This window comes from Ovis aries, chromosome 22 (assembly GCF_016772045.2).
Source record: "Ovis aries strain OAR_USU_Benz2616 breed Rambouillet chromosome 22, ARS-UI_Ramb_v3.0, whole genome shotgun sequence".
NCBI classification, from domain to species: Eukaryota; Metazoa; Chordata; class Mammalia; order Artiodactyla; family Bovidae; genus Ovis; species Ovis aries.
This window is the reverse complement of record NC_056075.1, coordinates 22,939,017-22,965,645: the sequence shown is the minus strand read 5'-3', so window position 1 is coordinate 22,965,645 and position 26,629 is coordinate 22,939,017. Positions and strand designations below refer to the sequence as shown.

Sequence of the window (26,629 nt, the reverse complement as noted above, 5' to 3'; positions counted from 1 at the left end):
TTTTAGCCACAATCCCAGTCCTGTGACAGTGGTGACGTCTGCACTGGCTACATGACTTGGGGCCTTCTCCTTGGGGACGCCAGGGAACAGGAACCAGGGCACCCGGGTTGGCAACGATTCAGAAGTGAAGTGGGTTTGGCCTGCTGAGCCCAGTCCAACCTCTGGCTTCTGCCCACTAGCCTGGGAGATTGTTCCTTTTGCTTTCAGATTGCTGACGAAAGTGCTGAACTTTCCAGAGAAAGAAGCACTTGCAGGTCTCCTTCAGGGCAGGACTGGGACAGGGTGTGGATGGAGTGAGGGCCCCAGCTTAACTCCACAGGTGCTGTTATCGCTGAGTCCAGACAAATGCTCTGATGAGGATGACACAAGGGTACAAGGCCAACACCAACAACCAAATGACAAAATGCAGTATTTTCACTGTGAACATCCCAAGGAGAAAAATGTGATGATAGAATAGTGGGATGGAGAGTGGGTGAAGAAATCAGAGTGAGGAAGCATCATGCTAAGGTTGGTGGATCCCTCCATCAACTACTAACTCCTCCAGGCACCGGGGACCTCCACCCTGCAGCCGCGTGGTCTGACTTGGGTGGGGGACGAGGACCCCTGTGCTCCTGAATGAGCCAGCTCCAGTTAGAGCCCTTGGCTTTCTGTTTCCTGAGACACTGAGTCATTTCCTCTCTCTAGCTCTCACCTTTGAGCCTTCCTTTTCCCTTCCCTGGAGAAGTGACTCACTGCTCAAGTGTTGGGTGACACTGAGGATCAAGGATGGGTGATAAAAATACTCCTGATTGTGCAACTCGAGGAGGAGGAGATGCAGTGTAGACTGAGAATTTCGACGTCCTGGCCATGAACTCTGAGGCTGGGGCATTAACAATGGCCACAGCTTTACCTCTTTGGGGAAGCGAACAGAAAATGGAGTTCAAACAGAAATTCACCCAGGCAGGAGCCCTTTGGAGCCCTCGTTCTGCCCTTTCAAATGTATATTTCTGAGAAGGGCACGTGAAGGCAGGCACTCAGCAAGACAACAGTGGCTCACAGGAGTCTGGGCCCTTCCCCTCGTCAGCCCTGTGGGGCCTGGCAGGGCCCCTGAGAACAGGGCTGTTTCTTTTTCTTTTGGGTTTTCTCTCCAGTGAAAACAACCGTACTTCCCCAGGGTGGGAGGGGTGAGGGGAACCAACGTGACACGTGGGCTCCTGGCGGGCCACTGTGCTGACACGATGAAGCCCTTGGAGCAGGGTTATCCAGGCCTGCCCTGTGTGCGGGAAGTGACGGCAACAGCATAGCTCTTTTCCCAGATGGAAACTCACCTTCCTTCACCCAATTCACTGGATGCAAACGAGATACTGTCTTCTTCTAATTAATCTTCATGGGCCTCATAGGCTGAACAAAACAAAACACATGCGTGCTAAGTAGCTTCAGTCATGTCTGACTCTGCGAGCCTATGGACTGCAGCCCACCAGGCTTCTCTGTCCATGGGACTCTCTAGGCAAGAATACTAGAGTGGGTTGCCATTTCCTTCTCCAGGGGATCTTCCCAACCCAAGGATCAAACCTGTGTCTCTTACATCTCCTGCATTGGCATTGGTAGGCAGGTTCTTTACCACTAGCGTCACCTGGGAAGCCTGAAAACAAAACACAGTTTTCTTTAAAGAACGACTCCTTGGCCAGGTCACAAGCTCTTCAAGATGGGGACTGAGGCAGTAGGGACCCCCTCTTCAAATGGCCAGACAGATGGGAGCAGAGACACTTCTTAACGTGGAGAGAAACGCACGTTGTGTTCCGGTGCATGTTGGAGGAAGGTACAGCTGACAATGCCACGACGGGAGAAGTCATGCTACAAAACTTTAATTTTCCAGAAAGTTAAGGCAACAAGAAAAAAACAGCCTTAAGTGCTGCTGGTGCGATTCCAGAAGACTGAAAGAGCTCAGTGATGATGGTTAGTGTACTTTTTAAAGGTACCTCACCACAAAGGGCTTCTCCCACAGCCAGGAACCTTCCCTACCAACACATGTGCACACACACCCAGGAGCCCTGTCCCTCTTTGCGGGGACAGGGGGGTTGTTATGTGATCCAGAGAGCTCCCTAGAGGTCCCCCAGCCTCAGTCAGTGAGTCACTGCAGAGGGAAAAGGAGGAGGGCTGGTACACCGAGGCAGCTTCCCAGCACCGGAGCAAGTTTACAGAGGGGTGAGCCTCGCCACGCAGTGCACCTGACCACGCTCATCTCCCAGTGCCTGTGCGGAGGCTGGGGCGCACAGGCCGGGCTCTGTACCACAGTCCACGTCTCAGCCAGCCACCTCAGACACGGGATGCCAGTGACTTTTCCCCCCTTGACCTAGGTCCTTACAAATGCTGGCAGGCACAGTGCCTAAGTTGGGCTCCCCTCAGTGGCACAGAGGAGTTGCTTCCCAAACTCACGCGGGCGGGCAGTGGGAAGGGAGGCGCCAGCAAGCCGAAGGAGGCTTTTCTCAACTGATCATCTTGGGAAAAGCCAGATACAAATTTCATGGCTGGAATGCAGGGGTTGTGAAACGCTGGAAGAAGCCCCAAAGAGGGCCAAGGGCTCCCCTTCTGGGAAGACGGTGGGAGGAGGGCTGGCAGGGGTGAGTGGGAGAGGAGCAGGTTACCCAGAGGGGCCTGCCTTTCTGGGAAGCAGGAAGTGAGGCCTCAAGAAAGAAAGAAATCCCCTAGCCCTGAAGCAGTGGAGGGGTCAGAGGTAAGGCTGATTTTGTTTCTGAACATGAGGGCAACAAGGCTTCGTGTCAAGAAGGAGTTGTGGTATAAACGAGCCAATTATGACACATCTCGTTATCTCGGGGATTTGGAAGCACTGAGGCTGGCAGCATGTCCTCCTCGAGTTAAATACAAACAGTAAGCTTCTAACTCGGGGCTTCAGCCTGGACCTTGGCCTCAGGGGAGAGGTTTCTATTCATGCTACAACTTGTGAGAAGAGGTCGGCCTGGGACGGGGAGAGACAGGTCTGGGGTGTCCCTCACGCAGGCCCTGAGCATGGCGTGAGGAGTTAATACCATGTTAACAGCTGAGGGACAGCCCTAAGTGCCACCCTTTCCTCACCAAGGCATTTATTAGCCTCTCTGTACCTCAGCCTCCTCACCTAGAAAAGGGGGATAATAATATTATCTACTTCACAGAGTGACCACAACGGTGGTATTAATACAAAGCCCTTGGAATGTGACCTGGCACACGCACTTTACCAGTAGTGCTGGCTGCTACTGAGATGGGAAAGAGCGAGCGTCCGAGTCCCCCAGGCAGGCCAGTGCCCCGCTGCTCATGGCCAGGCTCCACAGGCTCTTCTGCTTCTCCCCTCTATCTCCACAGCCTCCTCAAACCACGGTTGGGCCCGTGAGGACCACATCTCAGAGTCCCCGCCCAGAAAGCCTGACTAAAGGAAAACTGGATACAAAGACACAACACAGCCTGTTCCCATTGTGCCCCAGCAGGGAGAGAAGCAAATACTGGTGCCAGCACGTTTTGGGTCGGCTTTCTCAGTCGTGATCCAGGCAGTTTATCTGAAATGGGTCAGCTCCCAGGGTGGGCAGCACAGATATTACACTCGTGCTTGCTAATGTGAGCCGAGTCCACTGCCACTGATCCTGAGGTAACAGGGAGCTGAAGACTGGGGGGCCGCTGTTCTTGGGGAAGGAGGAGGAACCAGTTCTCAACCAAATGCTAGCAGATTGGTAACTAGGACCGATGACCTTAGAGGAGACAGTGCCAATTCCCTTCAGACTGCAGATTCCAGCGCCTTAGAGATGTGACTGGGTCCCTGAGCTGCAGGGAGGGGAGAGGACCCCAGAGGGTTGCACCTCTGTTCTACTCTCATCCATCTCTCTAGCTCAGCCAATTCAGGCCAGAGTGGAGGCTGCAGCTCTGCATTGTCTGCAAATGGCCCGTGGACCAGGTCTGATCCCCACTGCCCAGCAGACTGAGTCTGGGCTAGATGTGAGCATCCAAGAACCTTGAGCCCAGCAAAAGGTTGCTGGGGCTGCAGCAGCTGGAAGTATGCCCAAGACAGGGTGTGAGAGTTCAGGCTTGTTCCAGATATACAACAGGGGCAAGTGGGGTACCTCCACAGGAGCCCCTGCCCTTCTGTCCAGAAACCTAGACCTTCAGAGGTGGAGGGGCCATCTGAACTAAGACCGTCTACAAGTTATGGGGCAATCTGTTTGAGTCTTTAAGCCTTCAAGTACCTCCCGACCTCCCACCAGTGCCAACAGGGCCCAGAGGAAGAAGCCCAGCTCAGGGCATGGGAAGAAGTATGGCCCTGGGATGGGAGCCAGACTCCCAGGTGGAGAGTTTCCAGATGCCCCATGACTCTGCCTGGCCTTCTGCTGCTGCCAGGGGAGGATGGTGCCTTCGGCCAGCTCCTTCAAGGCAGCTGGCTGCAGAAACCCACTGGCTAGAGTTAAAAGCTGCTCAGAGGTACAGTGGAGGCTTCTCCAGGCTTCTGCCAAAGAGCTCCACTCTCATGGCTTCTGGATGGCAGACTGGCCAGGTGGGCCACCTCAGGCAGCCAGAGCAACTCTCCTTACTCCACAATCTGCTCCCAGGTTCCAGCCTCAACTTTAACCAGCCAGGCCTTCCCTGTTCCATCCCTGTCAGCTCCATCTCCTGCTTGTTAAAATTCTAGGGCACCTTCAAGGCCCATCTCATGTACTTCCTCCTCCAGGAAGCCCTCCCTAACTACTCGAGATCGTGCTGACTTGTCCCTTCTGTAGCACATTAAATCACTACCGCTTCTAGGGGTCATGGATGAGGAACTGGAGATAGAAAATTCAAAGTAACTAATTCCAACAAATTACATCCACAGCCAGAATCATGCCAATTAATTAATTCGTTCAGTTCATGTGTTCCCAAAAGAGCCTACACCCCAGATGGCCCTCTGGGTCCTGAGCCTGCCACACAGTGAATGTGTAATAAAGACTTCTCAGAAGAAGGACGGATCACCCTGGACCTGCAGGAGTGGTCCGCCTCCCTTTTAGCCCAGGACACAGCAACTTCCTCTCTGGCAGGCAGGGTTCCTGCTCTGGGCTGCCAGTTCCCAGGCTGCCCCTGCCAGCAGCTATTCCCTGGAGTTGCCCTGGGACCAAGGGCAGAGGCGGGGGGTGTCCTGTTCCAGCTCTGCCCACCATTTGTCCCCATCAGAGAAGGAGAGGTCAGCAGGAAGTAGATCTGACCTCTCGGGTGGTCAAAAGTCTCTCCAAAGAGCTCGTTGACAGATAGCAGAGGCCTGAGAGGACTTCCCTTCCCTGGGCCCCCTGGAAGGGAGGCAGGAAGAAGGGCCTCAGTAGCAGGCGTCCAGTCTGGGGCTGGCCAGACAGGGAGGCCCCTGGGGTTGCAGCTATCAGCCGGAGACCAGGCTCCAGGAAGGAAGGAAGGGCAACTCTGGCCGAGGCCGAGATAAGGAGGGGAATGGTGCTCAGCACAATGGGCTCCCACAAGGCTGGGAGGCCCCAAGTCAGATTTCGCCCCAACTTGGCCTCCCATCTGCTCACATAGCCCGTGTAAATATTTACTGTTGTTTATATTTCTGGTCTGCTGGGTCCCCTCCGAGGCCCTTATGACCATGGATCTGTGTGTCCCAGAGACCCTGAGTCCATCCAGAAAGGCCTCTGGGCATTGTTCTCTCTCATGCAAGCCATAGGGACAGGCTCTGAAGGACAGAACTGCTCCCATGCCCCAGTCTCAGGACACTGCTGTCAGGAAGCTGGACTGACCCCCTCTGTGGGTGGGCAACTTACGGGGCCCGGTCGTGGGTGAGGCCGTTCTGTCGCTGAGGGTTGATTGGCGGAAGGACGGGTTTGCTGTTGATCTCAAGTCCTCTCCTCAAGGTCTCCCGGATCTGCTCTGTGTCTGCAATGACATCACCAAGTTACCCAATGGCTCTCTGGGCCCCAACAGCCCCATTCCCGTCCTTAGAGCCCAGCTCTGCAGATGTGCTGGGAAAAGCCCCCGAGGAGGCTGGTCCTGAGGCCACTCCAGCTATCAGCTGTGAGATCTGAGTGCAGCGTGAGGACACGGGGCAGACGAGGCATCATGTACCCCCGAAACTTCTGGTCTGAAGAGCACCACGCTTGTAGAAGACAAGGCCCTGGACCCCAGAAGGGCACCTTCCAAGGCAGGGCTCTCTCCTCCACTGTCCTTCCTTTCCTGTGTCACAGGCCTTAGGCTTACCCCTAACATGGGTCCAGACAGTGACTCACAAGACAGCCACTGCCCAAGACCACCCAGGAATTCCGCCTGCTTACTGGATGTAAGTAACGGCTGCAAGTGCTCTGCCGCGAACGGGCAGGCGAACCTGACACAAGTTTCTGGGTTCGGTGTGGTCAGCTGGTGTCTGGTCTTGTCACCCTTTCCCCTGGGGCCAGGTCAGTGGGATGCTGAGTCATCTTCCCACCTTGGTCCCATCCCAGGGAACCCTGCCTCTCCACAGATCTGCCAAGGACCAGGAGGTAAGAAAGGAGTCTCTTGGTGGAATTATTTCTTTGCAAGATGCTTTGCTGGTCTTCGGGGTAAAGCTTACTACTCTGGTCCCCTATATTGAGATTTTGGTCTAAGACTTATTTCTGCAAACACACACTAAAAAGCAAATTAATGTTGGTTGATCAAAGAGTGGGCTTAGGGTAGATGCTGAACATGATTAGTGACTTTTCTAGCTGTTTGTTACAGCGTCATGGATCTTACTTAAAAGAATTTTTTAAAAATAGCCAATAATGGTTGAAATTTTGGACAAAGCTGTGAATCCTTCCTTAAATTAGCTCTTTTTCACAAAAGCAACTGGATGAGTCTAATAACTGTACAGTCTCTTAGAGCCTCCCTGGAACTTGGCACATCATTAGAACAAGCAGGAAGGAAAGAAAAGGGTCAGATACTTGCATGAGGGGTTTAAGTTGTTCTTTATGGAAAGAAAACCTTTTATAAGTGCTATCACAAGTGTTTGTATTTTATGCAGGACCAAGTATCTTACTCTTCAAAAGATAAAGAAAGGGGGAAGAATAGAGAAAGGAAGTAGAGAGAGCAGCTATAAGCACATCTTTATATACGGCTGCTTTTCTTTTGAAGATAGTTAGAGATCCCGTTTCTTTAAAACCATGACTATTTCTCTAGCCAAGACTAGCATGGTGAGCTTCCAACAGGAGAGTCATACCCTCCTCCAAGGCGCACTCCCTAGGTTCAGAGGTAAGGGTGCTTGCCCCTGCCCCTTACTTTGTATCTGCAAGACAGTGTGTGTGGAGGGGTTGGGTAAAGTCTATAAACTGGTCTCATACTCAGGCCTTTCCCATAAGAGGCCTGGGCAGGCCTGAGGCCAGTGTGATCCTCGGGTCTGGCATGTCTTTCAGGCTAGAGCTGGGCCCTGTGTCAATTCTGTGGGTGGCCAGGGCTTGTTCTCCTGCACTTGGGTGGACTATGGCCGTTTCCTGTAACTGTTCTAGGGCTTCTACTCACCTCCCTGACCTCAGATTGCAAGGGGCAAATCTAAAACATAATGGTCCCTGCTGGAGGTGCAATGTGAAATGCACACACACACACACACACCCCAGGAGAAATGGGCCAGTAAAGCTCCCTCCATTCCACCTTGCTGGAGATCTCACTGGCGGCTTAAATCCTGCCAAGAAATGCTAAAACCCAGCCTGGGCAAGGGCAAGGCAAGGCCCCCACCTTTGCCTGAGAGCCGCCGGGGCTGAGCGCCCACACAGATGCTCCGGCTGTCCTCGTCATCCTCGGGGGGCCGGCTCAGGTCATCCCAGGCACACTTGGCACTGACACCACTCAGGTTGGAGCCGTCTGTCTCGATGCCTTTGTCAACTCGCTCCTGCTTGGAAAGAACCAAAGAGCCAGAGTTCCTTCAGCCAACCAGTGGCCCAAGGTCACCACCCATATTTGCTTGCCCATATTTACTCGGCCTCAATAAGAGCTAAGGGCTTCCTTGGTGGCTCAGCGGTAAGAATCTACCTGCCAATGTGGGAGAGGAGGGCTCGACCCCTTGGTAGGGAAGATACCTTGGAGAAGGAAATGGCAACCCACTCCAGTATTCTTGCCTGGAGAATCCCACGGACAGAAGAGCCTGGTGGGCTGCCGTCCATGGGGTCACAAAGAGCTGGACATGACCAAGCCCGAGCATGAGTAAGAGCTAAGCGTGGGACAGGTGTCAGAAGAACAGGATTCCTGACTATTCTGCGCTGGTTACTAACGAATGACAGTCTCTGCCAGCCACTGGGCTCCTCCAGGAGAACCAGCAGTTAGGGGAGCTGGGGAGAATGGAAATCCCAAGGGAAGCTTCTTCTCACTCATTAGACTTCCAGTATAGTGACCTTCATACCTGTTTCAGAGCCCTGACTCTGCCCACCCTGTGCTGGCCTGTGGAGCTGACGTAGCAGGGCCAGGAACTACCTCCCGGAGGAAAGGCACAGTTCTTCCTCTGCTGACTGATCACCCGGCCCTGCTCCAGAGGCCAGTGTGGAAGCCAGCCATAGGCGGGAGAGACTGGGACTCAGCCCCACCTCTCCAGCCTCACACCTGCAGTCTCTTCTTCCAACAGCAGAGGGTGTGGTCACATGGTGACGAGCCCCCAGAGAGCAGAAGGGCAGGACTTTCCCTGCAGCATTGCTGACTTGTTTGGCCAAGGATTCTGGATGGAAATTCTTTTCCATTTCTTAGACTGAACTGGCGGCCAGGAGGGCGGTGAGCATCTGCAAGCCCCACCAGAGGTCCTGCCTTCACACAGGCCTCGACATTGTGGAGACCAAACACTCTCCAAATGGTCTCAAGGAAGAGGTGAACACAAACATCCTGGGATTTCCGATAAAATACAGTTGTGCTGTTGGGCTTTGGATGAAAGGTCAAAAGCCTTTGGATGAGGCTCCCACAACCTTGTTCATAAACAGTCATGTGGGCCAAATAAAGCTCCTGAGTCAGGACCTCAATTAGAATCTGCTCCTCCCTGTCTGGGGACCTTCTCCCCATGGCTTCACAGGCCCATACTGGCCGGCTGCTTGGCCGGGAAGCCTGTTCAGAAAGCACAAGGTAAGCCTACAGAGAGGGTCCTTATTTCTGGACACCATTAGCAGGTGGCCCTGGCCTGATGCCTCCTTCCCATCAGCCCCCCCCCCCCCCATCTCCAGGGCTCCCATCAGCCCAGGCAAAGCTGGAGATTCTGAGCTGACAACAGGGAGTGGCTCTCTGTGCCCTAGGCAGGGGTGTGTGGGTGCTGGTTTGCTCAGGATAGAGTCTATGTTCTCCCTTCTCCACTGGCCACCTTGGGGCCCCTCACCTAAGCAAGAAGCTGAAGACATCTCTTGGCTCAATGAGCTCAGCCCACTTACTTTATGAGTAAACAAGAAAGGGTGAAGACGCTGAGGAGTCTGGGGACTTGTTCCCGCACACAGCTGGCTAGTGGTAGAGTGTGGAGCAAAGGGCCAGGAGCAGCTCTAAAACAAACCAGCTGCAAGTAGACCCCAGAGACACAAGTGAGCACAGAGCAGCTCCCACTGGGTGCACACCGAGGTGCTTTGTTGCTTTTAAAGAACACTAGTGCTCTGGGTCCTGCTGGCTGGCCTTAGGGACAGACACCTGAAGACTAGAGAGGAGAGCTGTTCTCAGCATGTAGAGCAAGGACAGGCTGCTTACCCTAGTAGCTTAACGATCAGGTGCTTTCTTAGCACTTGGCACTTAGGACAGGGGCCAAAGCAACAGCCCACGGTGCCCTGTGCTGGATCCCAGTGTGGCTGCCAAACAAGGGCTTAGGGAAACACAGCCATGTGGTTCTGGTTCTTGCATAAGCAGAAGCTACTAGGAAACCAAGTTAAAGGAGAGATAACAGAGGATCCTGGAAGTGATCGGAAAGCTTCAGTGTTCAAGGCACTAGGTAAACAGTAGCATCATCTGTGAATGAGTAGGCTTCTGCCTGAGAACTCCCAGGTCTGCAGTAATGAGCCCAGGGACCACAGGCTACCTGTCTGCCTGCTACCTCTCCCTACCCCCTCCCAGCCTTCCTAAAGGACACTAACTCTTGGCACTAACACAGGCTGCCTGTGGTCTGTGAGATTTCTACAGAGGCATAAAATGTTCAGAGATGGCAATGACTTGCAAAGGGCAAGGGCAAAAGAGAAGGAGGCAGGCATGTGCCAGGCACATTACTGGCTGTCTGCGGTTCCTGTTTCATGAGTGGCCCATAAGAAACAAAGTTATGCTCTACCCAGCTTTCAAAATTCACCTGCATACAAACAGAGCGCTGCTTCTAAAAATCCCAGAGATGACACTGACGCTCTGTACAGGTGGGCCATACACAGCGAGTGGGAACGGCCAACCTGTGTGTATAAAGACTTTCTTTTCTAGATCAAGGGATACCAACCTACCCACAGGAGGAGCTCAGCGTCTGACTGCCCAAGATGAAAATGATCTGAAAGAGGGTAGGATCTTTAGACCAATCGGCGCTCAGCCCCGCAGCTGGGCTGTGGGGTCACTGCCACCTGTTCCACTGTCTGTCATGGTGTGGCAGTGGCACTAGGGAGGTTTTCTGAAGGGAAGCCCGTGTTCTTCTAAGAAGGGGAACATGGCAGGATGAATCCCAGACAAGCAATACCCATTATACTGATTTTCTTTCTTGCTGGTGATCCAATTTTGGGGTCAGGTTTATTGATGTATAATTTGCATTCAATAAAATCAATCCTTTTAAAATGCAGGAAAATGTGTTTAGACAGTTTTCCCTGGACTGAAATCTCTGTTCCGTTACGTACTCTGCAGAATTCAGGGAACAAGTTGCATATCATGCCATATTTCTACTCACTCACAAATATAGCTCCTCTGTTTTCCCAGCAGGAAAGCCAGGGTTATGTGGCAGAGGCCTAGGCACAGTGTGCTAGAAACGTTTTCCTCACTCAAGACATACTTGCAAGTGTGGGTCGATCTCAAATATGGTCTCTCCCCTCCGCATGTCAGTTATCAGCCAGGGGCCACCAGCGCTGTGGACAGGAAAGGGGACAGGATGGTAACTGAGGGGTTGGGGCTGATAGGCGGGGTCCGCGGGGTCTACAGCCTTCCCTTCTCGCTGCCCCAGGCCCAGAACACAGGGTACTAGTGGCCAAGGGACAGCCAGGGGTAGTGATCAGGGAGGCCCAGTGTGAAAACCCAGAGTCTGAGCAGTAATGTAAGGGGGAAGGAAGGGCTCCCAACCCCTGACCTGGGGAGCCTGCCCCCACCACCTGGCGCAGGGGTGCACTCACACAGGTACCGTCCGCAGCAGCTCCAGGATGCCCTGCCCGTTCCACTGCTGGGCTGCGTGGAGCTCCTCAGTGCAGACGCCGACAATCTGAGACCCGAGGACAAAGATGCCATTGTGCGTTAATGGCCATTCCTCCCACCCATCCAGAAGGTCAGCCACACAGGCTCTCTCAGTGTCCCCAAACCTGGGGGACCACAGGCAGGATCTGTGCTCTGGGGTTGATGTGTCCAAAATAGGATGGTTCCCTTAGAAAGGAATAGTGGCCTGACTAGGAGACAGATGGGTCCACAGGAGGGGCATCAAGGTCTGACCCTTGCCCTGCTGTGATGCCTCGGGTCTCTGGATGACACAAAACCAAGCTCCAGAGGGCAGAAGAGATAATCAGGGCCCTGCGGACTTAGGATGGGTCCCCAGCCCACGTCTCTGGAAGCAGGGGAGGTCCAGGGAGATGTTCCTGCCCAGTCGAGATCACAGGAATTGTAAACAGAGGAGATTCTGAGGGCCTTCAAGCTCAGAAAGACAACCAGAGGCTGCCAGCAGCTCGCAGAAAAGCTTCCTTCCTTATCAGGGGCTGAACTTTTGAGTAAATCTCAGAGGAAACAACTGGACCTTCACAGAGACCCGCCATGACCACAAGCAGCCTGGTTACATCTCGGGGAGATGCACACTCCCCCGGGTAAGGTCCAGTCCAGCCCCAAGCTGCCCGCCGGAAGGGTCCTGGGCCTGCGGCTGTCCAGGTCTTACAAGTTCATAGAAATACCCTCCCCTGCTATCCGCTCAGCTATGGCCACCCTCTCCTACCCAAATGGCCCCGCCCCTGCCCCCGCCCCCGCAGCACATCTCAGCAGATTGAATCAGACCATCTGAATCCACCTGACAGACCATTAGAGGGACTAGAAAGAGGGAGAAGACCAAAAGGAAATGTCCATTCTCTCACCCACCCTCCCACCCTGTCAGGGAAGGCTGGAGCCCATGCCCAACCTGGGCCTCACCTGGAGGAAGGTAACCACCCCGAAGGGCGTCTGCACAGGCTGCATCTGCGGGTCCTCTGTCAGCAGCATGTGCTGAATTCTTGACTCACTGTTGTCCAAAGGACTGTGCCAAGACACGTGGTCACCACTGCAGAAGGTGTTCTCTGTGGAGAGACGTGAGGGTCCTCAGCATTTGAGGCCTGGCAGCCAGCCCTGGAGCCCAACCTGGGGCCTGAGAAGCCTGGGCTGGGAGGCTCCCTAGCCTTCCAAGGTGGCCCCAGTGAAGGAGGGGAAGCATTCACTCGGATGAGAGCAAAGAGCATGGCTATTTCCCCAAAATCAAATGCATTCCTGCTCGCCAATCCTGCCAGCCTTCGATGGAAAATGACAGGCTGCCAGTGGGGCTGCTCGCTTGGGGGGCCCAACAACTTCTGCAATCTTCACTTCTCCAGCACCTTCACTGGGGGAGTTCAGTGGGGGAAGGGGCCACGATCAGGTCTGCCAAGAAAGAATGAAGTGCTTTACTGTTGGGCCATTCGGCCAGAAGTCCACAGGAAGGCTGGAGGGCCGTGAAAGCCCTTCACCTTGGAAAAACATACTAGGATTTCTGTGCAGTTGCTGCTGCTGCTGCTGTTGCTGCTAAGTCGCATCAGTTGTGTCCGACTCTGTGCGACACCACAGACGGAAGCCCACCAGGTTCCTCCGTCCATGGGATTTCCCAGTCAAGAGTGCTGGAGTGGGGTGCCATTGCCTTCTCCATCTGTGCAGCTGAAACTGTTCAAATAGGAATCCCCAACCTCGGAGGGCCTTTGAGTTTCCCACAGGCAGAGAGATTCAGGGAATAGCTCCTCAGCAGACGGAGATCTGACCATGCCTCACACACCTCGGCAGAGACATGCAGCCCGGAGGGCCAGTTTCTGCCCTGGAGGACACAGGCTTTGGGCCCAGGCTGCCTAAGAGAAACGTGCAAATACGGCCACCTAATCATCTCCCTGCTGCCCTTCACATGGGCCCACTGCTTTAAAGAAAGAAGCGTAAGGAGCAGAGCCACAGGGGGAAAATGCCCAGATGCTATGAAGTTTCCTGTTCCCCTGCCTTTCACCTTGGGTTTCCTTCCACAGGTCTTCTGCATTTACCAGATTGAAAGCATCTACGGGTCCTTTCCATTTCTTCCCCCTTCACATTGTTTTGCACATTTCATTCAAAATTATGTATCCTGGAGATCATTTCATATCAACACATAGAAAGTTACCTCATATTTTCCCCTCAATTATAAATTATTATTTATAAAAATGATACTGTATTATATTGGTTTAAGGTACACAACATAATGATTTGCTATAGGTATATATTGTTAAATTATTATCACAACAAGCCCATCACCACACAAGATTGTTTTTTCTTGTGATGAGAACTTTTAGGATCTACTCTCTTCAGAACCTTCACATATATAACACAGTATTGTTAACCATAGCCACTCTGCTGTAAATACCTCCATAGAATTTATCTTGTAACAGGAAGTTGTACCTTTTAACTCCCTTTACCCGATTTCACCTACCCGCCCCCCCACCCCTCCTGCAGCCTCCTCTCTCTTCTGGCCACTACCTGTCTATTATGTGTATCTATGAGCTTGGTTTTCATTTTTTCTTTTGTTTGTTTATTTTTTTAGATTCCACATGTAAATGATATCATATGATACTTATCTTTCTTTTTCTGACTTTGTAAATTAATTGACCACATGTGTGGCTTTATTCCTGGGTTCTTTACCCTGTTCCACTGATTTATGTTTCTGTTTTTAATGTTAATACCATACAGTTTTGGTTACTATAGTTTTATGTACAATAACTACTTCATTTCTTATTCTTATTTTTTAAAATAATCATGAAGTAAGTTTGTATTTTTCATTCTGAAGTAGTCAACTACCTCATATTTTATATAACTATTGTAGTTCATACTAACTATAGTTAGTAGTAGAACTAATGTATAGTGGTTCATTGTGGTCTATTACTTATGATCTGGGAATCTGCAACTGTCAAGATCTCATCACTTTTCAATCAACATGTAAAGTCAGGCACAGGGAGAGTCAACTACAAACCCCCAAATTTCCCAATTCCTGCTCGGCCTGCTCCTCCCCGATTTTCTCCCCTTTACAGAAGTGTGTGTCTACAAGCAGCATGTGTGATCTGCAAGAAAGAAACAATACAACAGGTAAAAAGACTGGATTAGTAATTAAAAGCTTCCCCCCACAATAAAAGGTCTAGGCCCAATGACTTCAATGTAGATTCTACCAACATTTAGAGAAGAATTAATACCAATTTTTCATAAACTTTTCCAAAAATCAAACACAAAAAAAGGTAACACTTCCCAATTCATTCTATGAAGCCCTGATACCAAAACCAAAGGCGTTACAAGAAAAGAAAGTCATGGACCAATATCCCTTATGCACAGACACAAAAATCATCAACAAAAATATCAGCAAACTGAATACAACAACATATTAAATGGCACAATGATCAAGTGAGATTTATCCCAGAAATATAAAGTTAGTTTAACATGAGAAAATCAATGTAATGTAAATACTACGTCAACAGAATACAGATTTTCTAGAAAATCACACGATTCTCTCCATAGACACAGAAAAAGCACTCATCAAAATCCAATACTTTTTTTTTTTTATGACAAATACACTCAAACTAGGAATAGATGAGAACTTCCTCAATCTGTTAAAGGGCACCTACAAAAAATCTACAGCTAACATCATACCTGATGATGAAACACTGAATTATTTCCCTCCAAGATCAACAACAAAACAGAGAGACTGGCTCTCACTGCTTTTATTCAACATGGTATTAGGGGTTCTGAACTTCCTTGGTAGTCCTGTAGTTAAGAATACCCCTGGCAATGCAGGGGATGTGGGTTTGATCCGTGCTTTGAAAAGATTCCACATGTTGTGGGGAGCCCTGGAGCCACAGCTGCTGAAGCCTGTGTGTCTAGAGCCTGTGCTCCACAACGAGAGGAGCCACCACAAGGAGAAACTTGCACACTGCAACTAGAGAGTAGCCCCTGCTCACCACCACTAGAGAAAGCCCGTGCACAGCAATGGAGACCCAGTGCAGCCAAAAGTAAATGGATAAATCAGTAAAACTTAAAAAGAATAAAATAAAAAAGAAAAGAAGGGCTAAGAAGGAATCATTCCCTAGGTTCTAAAAAACAAAACAAACAAACAAACAAAAACCCCTATGGTATTAGAGGTTCTAACCAAGGCAATAAGGTAAGAAAAAGAAATAAACAATTGGATAGACTGACAAGGAAATAAAACTATATTTATAGATCACATGATCTTATAATTGAAATCCTAAGGAATCTACTAAAAAAATATCAGAAAAACACAAATTCAGCAAGATTTCAGGATACAAGAATAATAAACAGCTAGCCGAAGAATTGATGCTTTTGAACTGTGGTGTTGGAGAAGACTCTTGAGAGTCCCTTGGACTGCAAGGAGATCCAACCAGTCCATTCTGAAGGAGATCAACCCTGGGATTTCTTTGGAAGGAATGATGCTAAAGCTGAAACTCTAGTACTTTGGCTACCTCATGCGAAGAGTTGACTCATTGGAAAAGACTTTGATGCTGGGAGGGATTAGGGGCAGGAGAAGAAGGGGAACGACCGAGGATGAGATGGCTGGATGGCATCACTGACTCGATGGACGCGAGTCTGGGTGAACTCTGGGAGTTGGTGATGGACAGGGAGGCCTGGCGTGCTGCGATTAGTGGGGTCGCAAAGAGTCGGACACAACTGAGCGACTGAACTGAAGTGTATATTTCTATACACTAAGAAGAGCAACTTGAAAATGAAATTGATAAAATAATTCCACTCACAACAGAATCAAAAAGAATACAATACTTGGGAATATATTTAATGAAAGACATATAAAATTTGTACTCTGAAAACTATAAAACAACTGCTGAAAGAAAATAGAGAAGACCTACATAAATGGAAATTGCTCATAAACCAGGAGACTTAATATTGTTAAGATGGCAATATTCCCCAAATTGATCTACAGATTTAATACAGTCCCTATCAAAATGCCAAATGCTCCCCCTCCGTTTTTTGCAGAAATTCACATCCTGATCTTAAAATTCATTTGAAAATGCAAGGGACACAGAATAACCAAAACAATCTTGAAAAAGATGGACGATTTAATCTTTCTGTTTTCAAAACTTGCTACAAAGCTACAGTCATCAAGACAGTGTGGTACTGGCACAAGAATACGATTTGATCAAGGTAACAGAATTTATAGAGTCCAGAAACAAACCCTCAAATTTATGGTCAATTAATTTTTGACAAGATAGTCAAGATACTTTAATACAGGAAAGAATACTCTTTTCTGCAAATAGTGATGGAACAACTGAATATCTACATCCAAGAGTATCAAGTTGGATTCCTTTGCTAAACCATAAACAAAACTTAATTCAAAATGGATCATAAGCCTAACTATAATAGTTAGAATAACAAAACTCTTAGAAGAAACATAAGAGTAAATCTTCTGTCCTTGAATTAGGCAATGTTCTTAGGTAGATACCAAAAGCACACACAAAGAGAAGATAAATTGGACTTCATTAAAATTAAAACCTGTTGTGATTCAAGAAAGTGAAAAGAAATGAAAATGAAAACCCCAAGGAAATAATCACTTTATACACACTGATTTAGCCACTAAGTCATGTCCAACTCTTGTGACCCCATGGACTACAGCCTGCTAGGTTCCTCTCTCCATGGGATTCTCCAGGCAAGCATACAGGAATGGGTTGTTGCTTCCTTCTCTAGGGGATCTTCCTGTGTCTCTCTGCATCGCAGGTAGATTCTTTACCAACTGAGCTATGAGGGAAGCCCTCATACATACATTAGGATGGCCATTATAAAAATAAAAAAATAAAGCAAACAAAAACCTCAGAAAATAACAAGTATTGGTGAGGATTTGGAAAAATTGGATCCCCTCTGCATTAGTGGTGCTGTGCTGTGCTTAGTCACCTGGTCGTGTCCGACTCTTTCTGATCCCCACAGATTGCAGCCAGCCAGGCTCCTCTGTCCATTGGGATTCTCCAGGCAAGAATACTGAAGTGGGCTGCCATGCCCTCCTCCCCGGGATCTTCCCAACCCAGGGATTGAACCCAGGTCTCCTGCATTGCAGGCAGATTCTTTACCACCTGAGCCACCAGGGAAGCCCAAGAATACTGGAGTCGGTAGCCTATCCCTTCTCCAGGGTAATTTCCTGACCCAGAAATTGAACCAGGGTTTCCTGTATTGCAGGAAAATTCTTTATCAGCTCAGCTACCAGGAAGCCCATGTAAAATAGTGGAACTGCTTTGGAAAAGTTTGGTGATTCCATGAAATACTAAACATGGAATTACCATATGACCCAACAATGCCACTTATAGGTACATACCCCAGAGAAATGAAAACATGTCCACACAAGGACTTGTACTTGAATGTTCACAGCAGCATTATTCATAATAGCTCAAAGGTGGAAACAACCCAAGTGTCCATCAACTAATGAATGAATAAATAAAATGTGGTATATCCACACAATGGAATATTATTTGGCAATACAAAATACTGAAGTATTGATACATGCCACAACATGAACAACATAGCAAAAACATGATGCTAAGTGAGAAGCCAGTCATGAAAGGCCATGTGTGATTCCATTTATACAGAATGTCCCGAGTAGGCAAATCTATGGAGATAGACAGATTAGTGGTTTCCTAGGGCTGGGTTGGGTAAGGGGGAATGGGAAGTGACTGGTCTGGGGCTGCTTTTTGGGGTAATGGTCTCACAGCTGTGAACTACAGAATATGTGAATTATATTTCTGTAAAGGTGGTTTTTAAGAAGAAGAAAGAAAATACAGCCGGTAAAAGGGAAGAATCTCGAGGGAGAAGAAAAGTGGAATAAACAAGGCCCCTGACGGTCGCTACTTTCACAGGTAAAGTGGCCTGACCTGGGAGAAACCTGAGTCGTGGTGCCCAGACTTCACAGCATTCTATGGTCCACCTATACGATCACCCACCCCATTTTCATTTTCTACAAACAAGGAAAGGATCCTCAAGATTGCCCAAGGTTGTGGAGCAAGCCAGTGAGGATGGGCACAGCGCAACACTGCCCACACTTCTGAGTCACCCGTAACATCCATCAGGATTTTCAACATATCTGTGTACACCCATCCCATTGCCTACCTGTATTTCCCTCCTAAAATTGACTCACTTTTTTAAACCAACAAACTTACTTTAAAAGGAAATGTCATATCACTATACTACATAAGGAAAACAGAAAACCAATCTTGCTCGTCATAAAGTGGAAGATAATTTTGATAACTTCAAAATAATTTAACGAAAAAAGTTAATAATTTATAACTGATACTGCTGCCTATCTAACATTGTTAAAAACTGAAATAAACAAGGATCAAAGACTGTTAAAGGTTTAAAGAGTCATATCAAACTGACAAACTCAGCAGGATTGAATCAGAACTGAAGAGGGAAGACAGTCCTCACCAGTCACAGTATTGAGTGTTTTGTCCAGTTATCGTCTAAAATCTCTTGCTGGCTTTGGCAACCCTGGCCAACTGGCTAATTTTGCAGGTGGGAAGGCTTTGTCCTATTTGCCTCTGCTGCGTGCTTGCTCGTGCTAAGTCACTTTAGTCGTGTCCAATTCTGTGTGACCCTGTGGACTGTAGCCCACCAGGCTCCACTGTCCATGGCTCTCCAAGCAAGAGGAGTGGGTAGCTATTCCCTTCTCCAGGGGAGTCTTCCCTACCCAGGGATCAAACCTGTGTCTCTTACATCTAACCTGCACTGGTGGGCATGTTCTTTACCACTAAGTGCCACCAGGGAAGCCTATTTGCCCCTGTGACCCTGGGCAACTTGTCCAATCACAGTCTCTAAGCCCTTCCACATCTGTAAGTAGGAAATAGTGTGCCTACTCAGTGCGTGTTGCACTGGAGCATGTTATCACTCCTGTACTGGAACACTGCTACTTCCATCTAGGTCTAAGTCCCTTTACCAGAAAACAGGACAGGCCACAGAACCTGTAGCTAATAGCAACTGCCAGTAGGTGGCACCATTGCTCCTGGATTAAGGAAGAGTGTGGCCAGCTCCCTCCAGCGCCCCACCTCTAAGCAGACTTTGGCTGGAAACAGGGAAGAGGCTATAGAGGTTTGGAGTTATGACCTTTATTAACCAGAATTAACATCAATTTAAAACTACATGCTGTACAAAGCTACACTGTTTAAATGAAATACAAATGATGAAAAGCAACTCTGTACAGACAGTTTGGGAAGGGGTTGACTTTAGTCAGCTGGGAGACAGACCCAGGTTGCAGTTCCAGAACCAACACACCAGCCTGTGTGATCCGGAGTGAGACGGTCTTAACTACCCACAGAAAGGTTTAGAGAGCACGTATTTAACAACCTCCCAGACCTGCCTGCTGGGGGAACCAGACTTTTGAGCTCTGCTGTGGCTAAGAAACAGTCTTTCTTAACAATGAAAGAGCCTTGGTCACAGTTTTCAAGCCTGGGACAAAGCCACAATGGGCTCATTCTTGAGTCCGGCCTGGTCTTCATGCCCCGGATGCTCAGCCCCATTTTGTGTGGAGCCACCACGGCCTCTGCTCTCAGGCCCAGCGCCCACCCTGGGAAGGCCTCAGCCCCGGAAGAGGGGTTTTCAAATGCTAATATTGCCTCGGTTGGAGGCCCAGCTGTTCAGCACAGTGGTTAGAGGAGTTCGCTCCCTCTCCCTTCCTCTCTTTGGTCCCCTCAAGTGTCCTTACCCAGACATCCCCAGGAACCCCACCCAAACTGCACAGCAGAGGGGCTGCCAGGAGGAGTGAAGGTGGGCAATTCCAGGTGAGGCCTGGAGGCCACTTCACATTCCCTCCCTCTTTCTCTCCACTCTGCCTCCCAGTACCGTGTTGTAGTACCATCCCGCTGCTGCAGCCTGTTTGGAAAATTCACACCACTCCAGGGTGGCATAGGATCCAAAAAATACTCGCTTCAGTTCTGCCCCTTGCTCAGTTTAAAGAAAGCTTTCATCACTGGATGTCTCTTTCTCCAGTAACAAACAACTCCCTGGCAAGAACTCTTAAAAGGTTGGCGCAGGAGGGCGCGTATGGCTGTGCAGCTTCTAACTGACCCCTTGAATTGGCTGTCACCCTACCCCACCTCGCGAACATCCAGCTTTAGTCATGGTGGTTTGAAGTTGGACTGTGCTAGATAGAAGTTAGCAAAATCTAGGGAAATGGATTGCAGAAGAAAACAGCTATTGTTTGCAAAATAATGAGTGCTGCCTTTAAAACACTGAGAAACAAATGTGTTCTTCAAGAGTTCTTAAGTCATCCCAACTCTGAAGAGTGACTGTCTCCGTTCTGTGTGGAAGTATAGGATGAGCTCCCCATCTCCCCCACCCCCCATCTCAGTGGCCAGAATCCATAAGCTTGGTCTGAGGAGAACGGGTTAATGTTGTCTCCTGGAGCCTCAAAGACAGGGTTTCTCGTGGCGGATGCCAGAAGTACCCATGCTTGAGGATGGTTACCTGTGTTCCAGACATGAAGAGCAAAGGCAGGAAACCCAGCTGAACTGGGACAGGTGTCAAAGGGGTGGCGGGTCTGCAAGAGGTGTTTCAGGGAGTGGAGGAAAACAAAAGGCGGCCCAAAGCAGGCTGGTAGACTGGAGTCTGTCAACTTTAGGGTCAAACTCTGAACAATGGGGTTGCCGTCATCATCTTTCCATCCCTCTCATCTTCTTGGTACTCACAAATCACTTTGACGATGAAGCCTTCCGTGCCTCCCAAATGAAGACACAGAGCTGGTTCCTAAGACAGCTAAGCAGTTCTTCCCTGAAATGCCAGGGAAGATGGCATGTTCTGACACAGATGGCCGAGTGTGAAGGTCAGGTGGCCTCCCCTGTCTCAGAAAGTCCCAGTATCAAACCAACATTCCAGGTAGGGAGAATCTGGCAATGGCCTCACCCCCTCTCCTTCCTGAGAAGGCCCACTGTGGGCTGCTGGAGCTGGGCCCAGAGAAGGCCTCCTCTGAGGTTGGAAGAGAGCCCCTTCAAGTCAACTGAAGGCCCATGAACTGCAATACATTAAATGGGCAGAAACACAAGTCTGTACAGGCCTGAGCAGCCTCCAGATGCCCCAGCAGGAGGAAGAGGCAGCCTGGGGGTTTTACTGAATGACCCAGGCCTAGCCGCGGTGGTGGAGGGGGTGAAGTTCAAAGTCAGCCCTATCAGCCTCTGGCCAGCCCAGATGCTCCTAACTGAAGCCACTTAGTCTGCCCACTGGCCCCGCTGGATCTCCATGTAATCCTGTCCTAATTTCTAAGCCCTGGTGCTTTCTCCTTGCTTGTTCTAAGCCAAGCTGTGGGGAAAGGAGTGGGGTTGTATATTGCCTCATCTATTTGTGTCATGGTAGATTTCTAGAAATGAGGAGCCTCCAACATTTCCTGAGGTCATGGAGTGTAGGACATCTTGATGTCACTGCCACAGATTACATTTCTGGAGCCCTTAACACACCTATGAGATGTGTGCTCATTCTGGGGAGGGGGCACCCCAGGCATCAAACAGAGGGCACTGCCCTCACTGTCCCAGCACCCTCAGACCCAGAGCCTCCTGTGGGCCTCCTCTACCTCCATCCAAAAGCACCCGCCAAAGGAAGGGAACAGACCTTCTTGCTGGGAAAGATCAGCGCTCACCTTTTTCTGGCAACGGCAACTCTCCTTCTTCTAGGGAGCCAAATAAAGTCATGAGTGGACACTTCTCTGCCCGCCTGCCCAGACTCCCCAGCTCCAGGCCAGAGCTGAGTTCAGTTCGGAGCCCTGCAGCACTGGTGAGACCTCGCCTACCCTAGGGAGTCTGGATGGCAGCTGAGAACAATATGTATGTGTATCACATAGAAGCAAAAAACTGACTGCGTCCTGGCTACCTCCCCTTTAACGCTTGAGTGCTGTAAGTGGACAGTATAAGGGGGACACGGGAGTTTAGAAGCTTCGATTGGTATGGAACAACAGAATCTGGCACCCTTGCCCTCTGAGCACACATGCACAGCAGACTGTAGGAAGGAGATTCCAGGAGCCGGGTTGCACAATCGCCCCGCTGCAGCCCTTCAAATCACACTCCTCCAAAGAAAGGCTGAGACAGGATTCTTTCTTTAAGAAAGACGGAAATAACCACAAAACAAACAAACAGTGTGTGGAGGCAGGAGAGAGACAGACTGCCTGTACGTGTGTTAACGGGCTTTCGTGGCCAGCAGGCAAAGTTCTTCATAGCTGGGTGGATAGTGTCAAGCTTTTCCAACCTGGTCAAGGGGTAGAGGCAAGAATTGAACCCCCTCTCCCACCTTTTAAAAATCCTGAAGGCAGTGTCTCAAGACTGGAAAAGTGAACCTGAGTGTTTGGTTAGAGAGAGTCCTTAAACTAGTTCTGTGTGACATTAATCTGGCTCAATGTGGCTGCAAGACACAGCTGGGGAAGTGGGCGTGCCATACCACTTGATTAAGTCAGGAAGAGCAAGAGGAGACGTGCTTGTTCTTACAAAACTGAAGGGGAAAGGAAAGGATATTCCTTCTAGGTTTCGTCCAGAATCAAAGGAATTGCCAAGGATTGGAAAGCCAGTCGAAGGAGACTCAAAATTGTTTCCCTATGTATTTTCTCAACAACCTCTGGCTCTCCACCTTCCTCCCCCTTCCTCAAAGACACAGATACAAAGGCAAATGGTGCAGGGGAAGGAAGATTCCTTTCATAAAAGAGAAACTCAGCAAAATTAGTGCAGGAGGGGGCTGGTGGGCTGCCAGTGGCCCCCAGGTTCCTGCCCCAAAAGCGAGTCTCAGGACGGGCTCTCTGTCTGGTAGTGGGAATGACTCCAGAGGCCGACAGCAGATCGTGGACACTCCATGTCCATACACACAGGGTCCCAGTGCGACACCCTCATTCTCCCCGTGTGGATGGTGAGGCCCTTGACTGCAGTGGGAGCTCACAGGGATCCATCTGCCACGGGTAGCAGCTGTCACTAGTCAAATCCTGTTCCTCCACCCGCCATGGCCGTGCCCTCCTGTAAGGAACTCGGGGCCTTCCAGAGAGCCCTGAGTCCTAAACTGGCAGATGCGTTCACTTCTCTCTTAAAGCAGCTCCATGTGTTTAGACATCTGTCAGAATGTAAAGGCGGAGTCTTCTGCCCAGAGGCTAGTAACTGGCCAAAACCTGTCCGTGCTCCTCTCACTCTCCTGAACTGGCACAGAGGACTCGCCACCTACACACAGAGCAGATTCCAAGCGCCTTTGTTCCAAAAGCCAAAATAACAAAAAAGATTTTAAACTTGCAACCCCTATGTACATTTCAACCCCTCAAAATGCCAAGGGATGTTTTAAAGTTTTAAAATCAAGTGCATGTTTCTACTCCTTCTGCCTCTTTCCTAAAGAGAATAGTATTGAAATTCACAGGAAAATCCATTTAGTTGCTAATGCTTCCATGGTGGCTCAGTGGTAAGGAATCCTCCTGCCAATGGTGGAGACGCAGGTTCGATCCCTGGGTCGGAAAGGTCCTCTAGAGAAGGAAGTGGCAACCCACTCCAGTATTCCTGTCTGGGAAATCCGATGGACAGAGGAGACTGGCCGGCTATAGTCCATGGGGTCACAAAAGAGTTGGACACGACTTAGCAATTAAACAACAACAAATATGTAAACTAGCACAGTCACTGTGGAGGGCCACAGGGCAGAAACTATTAATAAAGATACATTCCCTTTGACTCAATCATTCTACTTCTTAGCATCTACCCTGGAGCAGAACACTTGCCCAAGGAGGAATGAACAAGGATGCTTGCAGCATCGGTACATTGTTTGTGATCATGGAAAAAGTGAAACATCCTGAATGTGCATCACTAAGAAAATGGTTAAATGATGGCCTAAACATGCTACCAAATCATAGGCAACAGTAAAAAAGAAAAAAATAGATAAACTTCATATTTTGACATGGAAAGATCTGCAAGACATACCTATCTGTGAAGAACAGTACCATTTCACTTACATTAAAGAAGGGAAAAAAAAGTAAACCATTTCATTTCTTTAGGTACCTGGAAGAAGGTGAATACATAGAAAAAAGTGTCTAGATGTTCATACAGATAAATGGCTTTTTTTAGGGAGGGGCCTGAGATTGGGTTGTGTGGTTAAGGAGGGCTTTATCTGTAGAATCTGAATTTTTAGCCTCCAAAAATGTACTTACATATTATTAATACACTTAAAAAAATAAAATCAGAAAGAACTCCTCCTTGATACCTCAGACATGCCTCAGGAACTCTGTGTGCAGTGACACAGATCTGGCCCAGCCAGGAAGCTAGGGGGCCACCCTTGGCTCACATCTAACATGTCACCAGTGGCACTTTCACCATCTAAGCTTTTAAATTCTTAAATAAATGCTCCACCTTCTAAATTAACCAGACTGATGATGCTGGTCCTGTTGCCACAGATTTCAAACTTTTCCTGTTACTTTATTTTTCTTCTTCTCTTGGTGGTTATGGTCAGTTACATAAAAACAATCCCCTTTCTCTCCCTTGCAACTTTTGTTCTTAGTCCTATTTCTGTACACTGGTTCTTACTAGCACTTCTAGCATTCTTACTGCTTTACAGCTCAGGGTTAACATTGCTCTTAAGAAGTCTAAAATCTTAGGATATTATTTTACATTTCTATTAATAGTCTGTTTTTATGCTTTTTGAGATACAAGATCTCTGGGGACAAGGACAAGATCTGTTAAGTGATTTTGTTCATGATACTTTGACAATCAACATTTGCTATTTGATCATTTTAATAATAAAGTCAACTGTTCTCTTCAAAAAAAAAGAAAAAAAGGTCTAAAATCTAAGATCTGTAGACACAGCTACAGACCAACAACCTGACAAGCCCAGGTGAAGATGACCACACATACCTGCTATTCTCATTTGTTAGGATAAACAGAGCAGAAGCACTCTTACTATGGAACAAAGCTGCATTCGTATCTCTGAGTCAAAGAACTTTAGCACAGCCCTCATTCTGCCTAAATTCCAGAGGAAGGGCATTTTGCTCCTTTGCAGAAGTCTGGAAGCCTGGAGGGACACTCTAAGGTACCTTTTTGCTTTGTTGTCATTTTGTACTTGCTTTGGGAGTGCAGAGAGGTGTACCGTTGGCACGCACAGGCTAGGAAGGTGCAGATAAAACAACCATCTCTGTTTTTCCTTCAGCAAAGAGGATGGTGAAGACAGGATGTGGCTCCAGTTCCTTTCAGGGGAAGAACCTGGTTCTGCCCAGGCTTTATGTACATAAAGCATTTGGTTTCCAACGAATATGAAGAGAGAAACCTTCTGGAACCAGGTTAAGAAGTTACATAGGTAAGAAAAGCAAGTCTTCTCTCAAGTGCCATCCTCATTTAAGAAAACATGTCTGCCCTCATCCCAGCTATGAGTTCAGATGTAAGCAAGGTGGAACCATTCAATGGCAGGCCTGGGGTGGAGCTCAGGCTTCACCCCAGTACTCTCAGGAAGAAGTCATTCCTTAGTGAGTCACTAGATGCAGTCAGGCGGCAGGGGAAACTGATGAATCAATCAAACCAAAACCAGTGAACTTCAACCCTTCTCCCAACCACCAACCACACTGAAACAGGAGAAAGGAAAGCATTACAGTACAGCAATGACCTGAGTATTAGAGAACATAATTTTCAAGGAGTTCTTTCTTACTTAATCTGCTAAGACTTGGCCAGCCCACTGTATAGCTTTGTACTTCAAATCTCTCCAAACTACATTAAAATATTTACATATATATTTTTGCAACTCCTGGTCTGAAACTTAGGCTTAGAAACAAACCAAACAACTTGTCAAGGTGAATTTTCAACCAGTAGAGAAAATAATACAATAAATTCCCAAATATCACTTAGCTACAATAATTATCAACTCTCATGGGCAGGTCTAAATCATCTATAACCACTCCCCCAGCTTCCACCCTAACCTCATATGATTACTTTGAAGTAAATCTCAGATATTATGTCAATTCACCCATGAATATCTTAGTTTTGATCTCTAAATGCTAAGGACACTTTTAAAAGCATAATCACAATTATAGGCATCAAACCTAAAAAATTTGACAGTAGTTTCTGATTATCACATATTAAAGTTATTGTTCAAATTGATCTTCCATAAATGTCTTTGACAGTTGGTTTGATCAAATTACTATTCAAACAAGGACCATACAATGTATTTAGATGCGCTGTGCTGTGCTTAAGTCACTCAGTCGTGTCTGACTCTTTGTGACCCTATGGACTGTAGCCCACCAGGTTCCTCTTTGTCCATGAGGATTCTGCAGGCAAGAATACTGGAGTGAGTTGCCATGCCCTCCTCCTCTTCCCAACCCAGG

General features: G+C 48.6%; 1 protein-coding gene across 4 annotated transcripts in view; it reads right to left on the bottom strand.

Moving 5' to 3' along the window:
- Window positions 1–26,629, bottom strand: part of SUFU (SUFU negative regulator of hedgehog signaling) — a 110,021-nt gene that overhangs the window by 24,717 nt on the left and 58,675 nt on the right. For 2 of the 4 annotated variants that reach the window (XM_015103389.3, XM_015103390.3), the window contains exons 4-8: window positions 12,232–12,374; window positions 11,241–11,326; window positions 10,907–10,979; window positions 7,678–7,834; window positions 5,760–5,871 (exon numbers count right to left, since the gene is read on the bottom strand). In XM_015103389.3, the coding sequence (XP_014958875.2) occupies window positions 5,760–5,871; window positions 7,678–7,834; window positions 10,907–10,979; window positions 11,241–11,326; window positions 12,232–12,374 (571 nt within the window). The remainder of the gene's footprint in view (window positions 1–5,759; window positions 5,872–7,677; window positions 7,835–10,906; window positions 10,980–11,240; window positions 11,327–12,231; window positions 12,375–26,629) is intronic. The other 2 variants (XM_004020324.5, XM_060405167.1) reach the window with 1 other exon arrangement.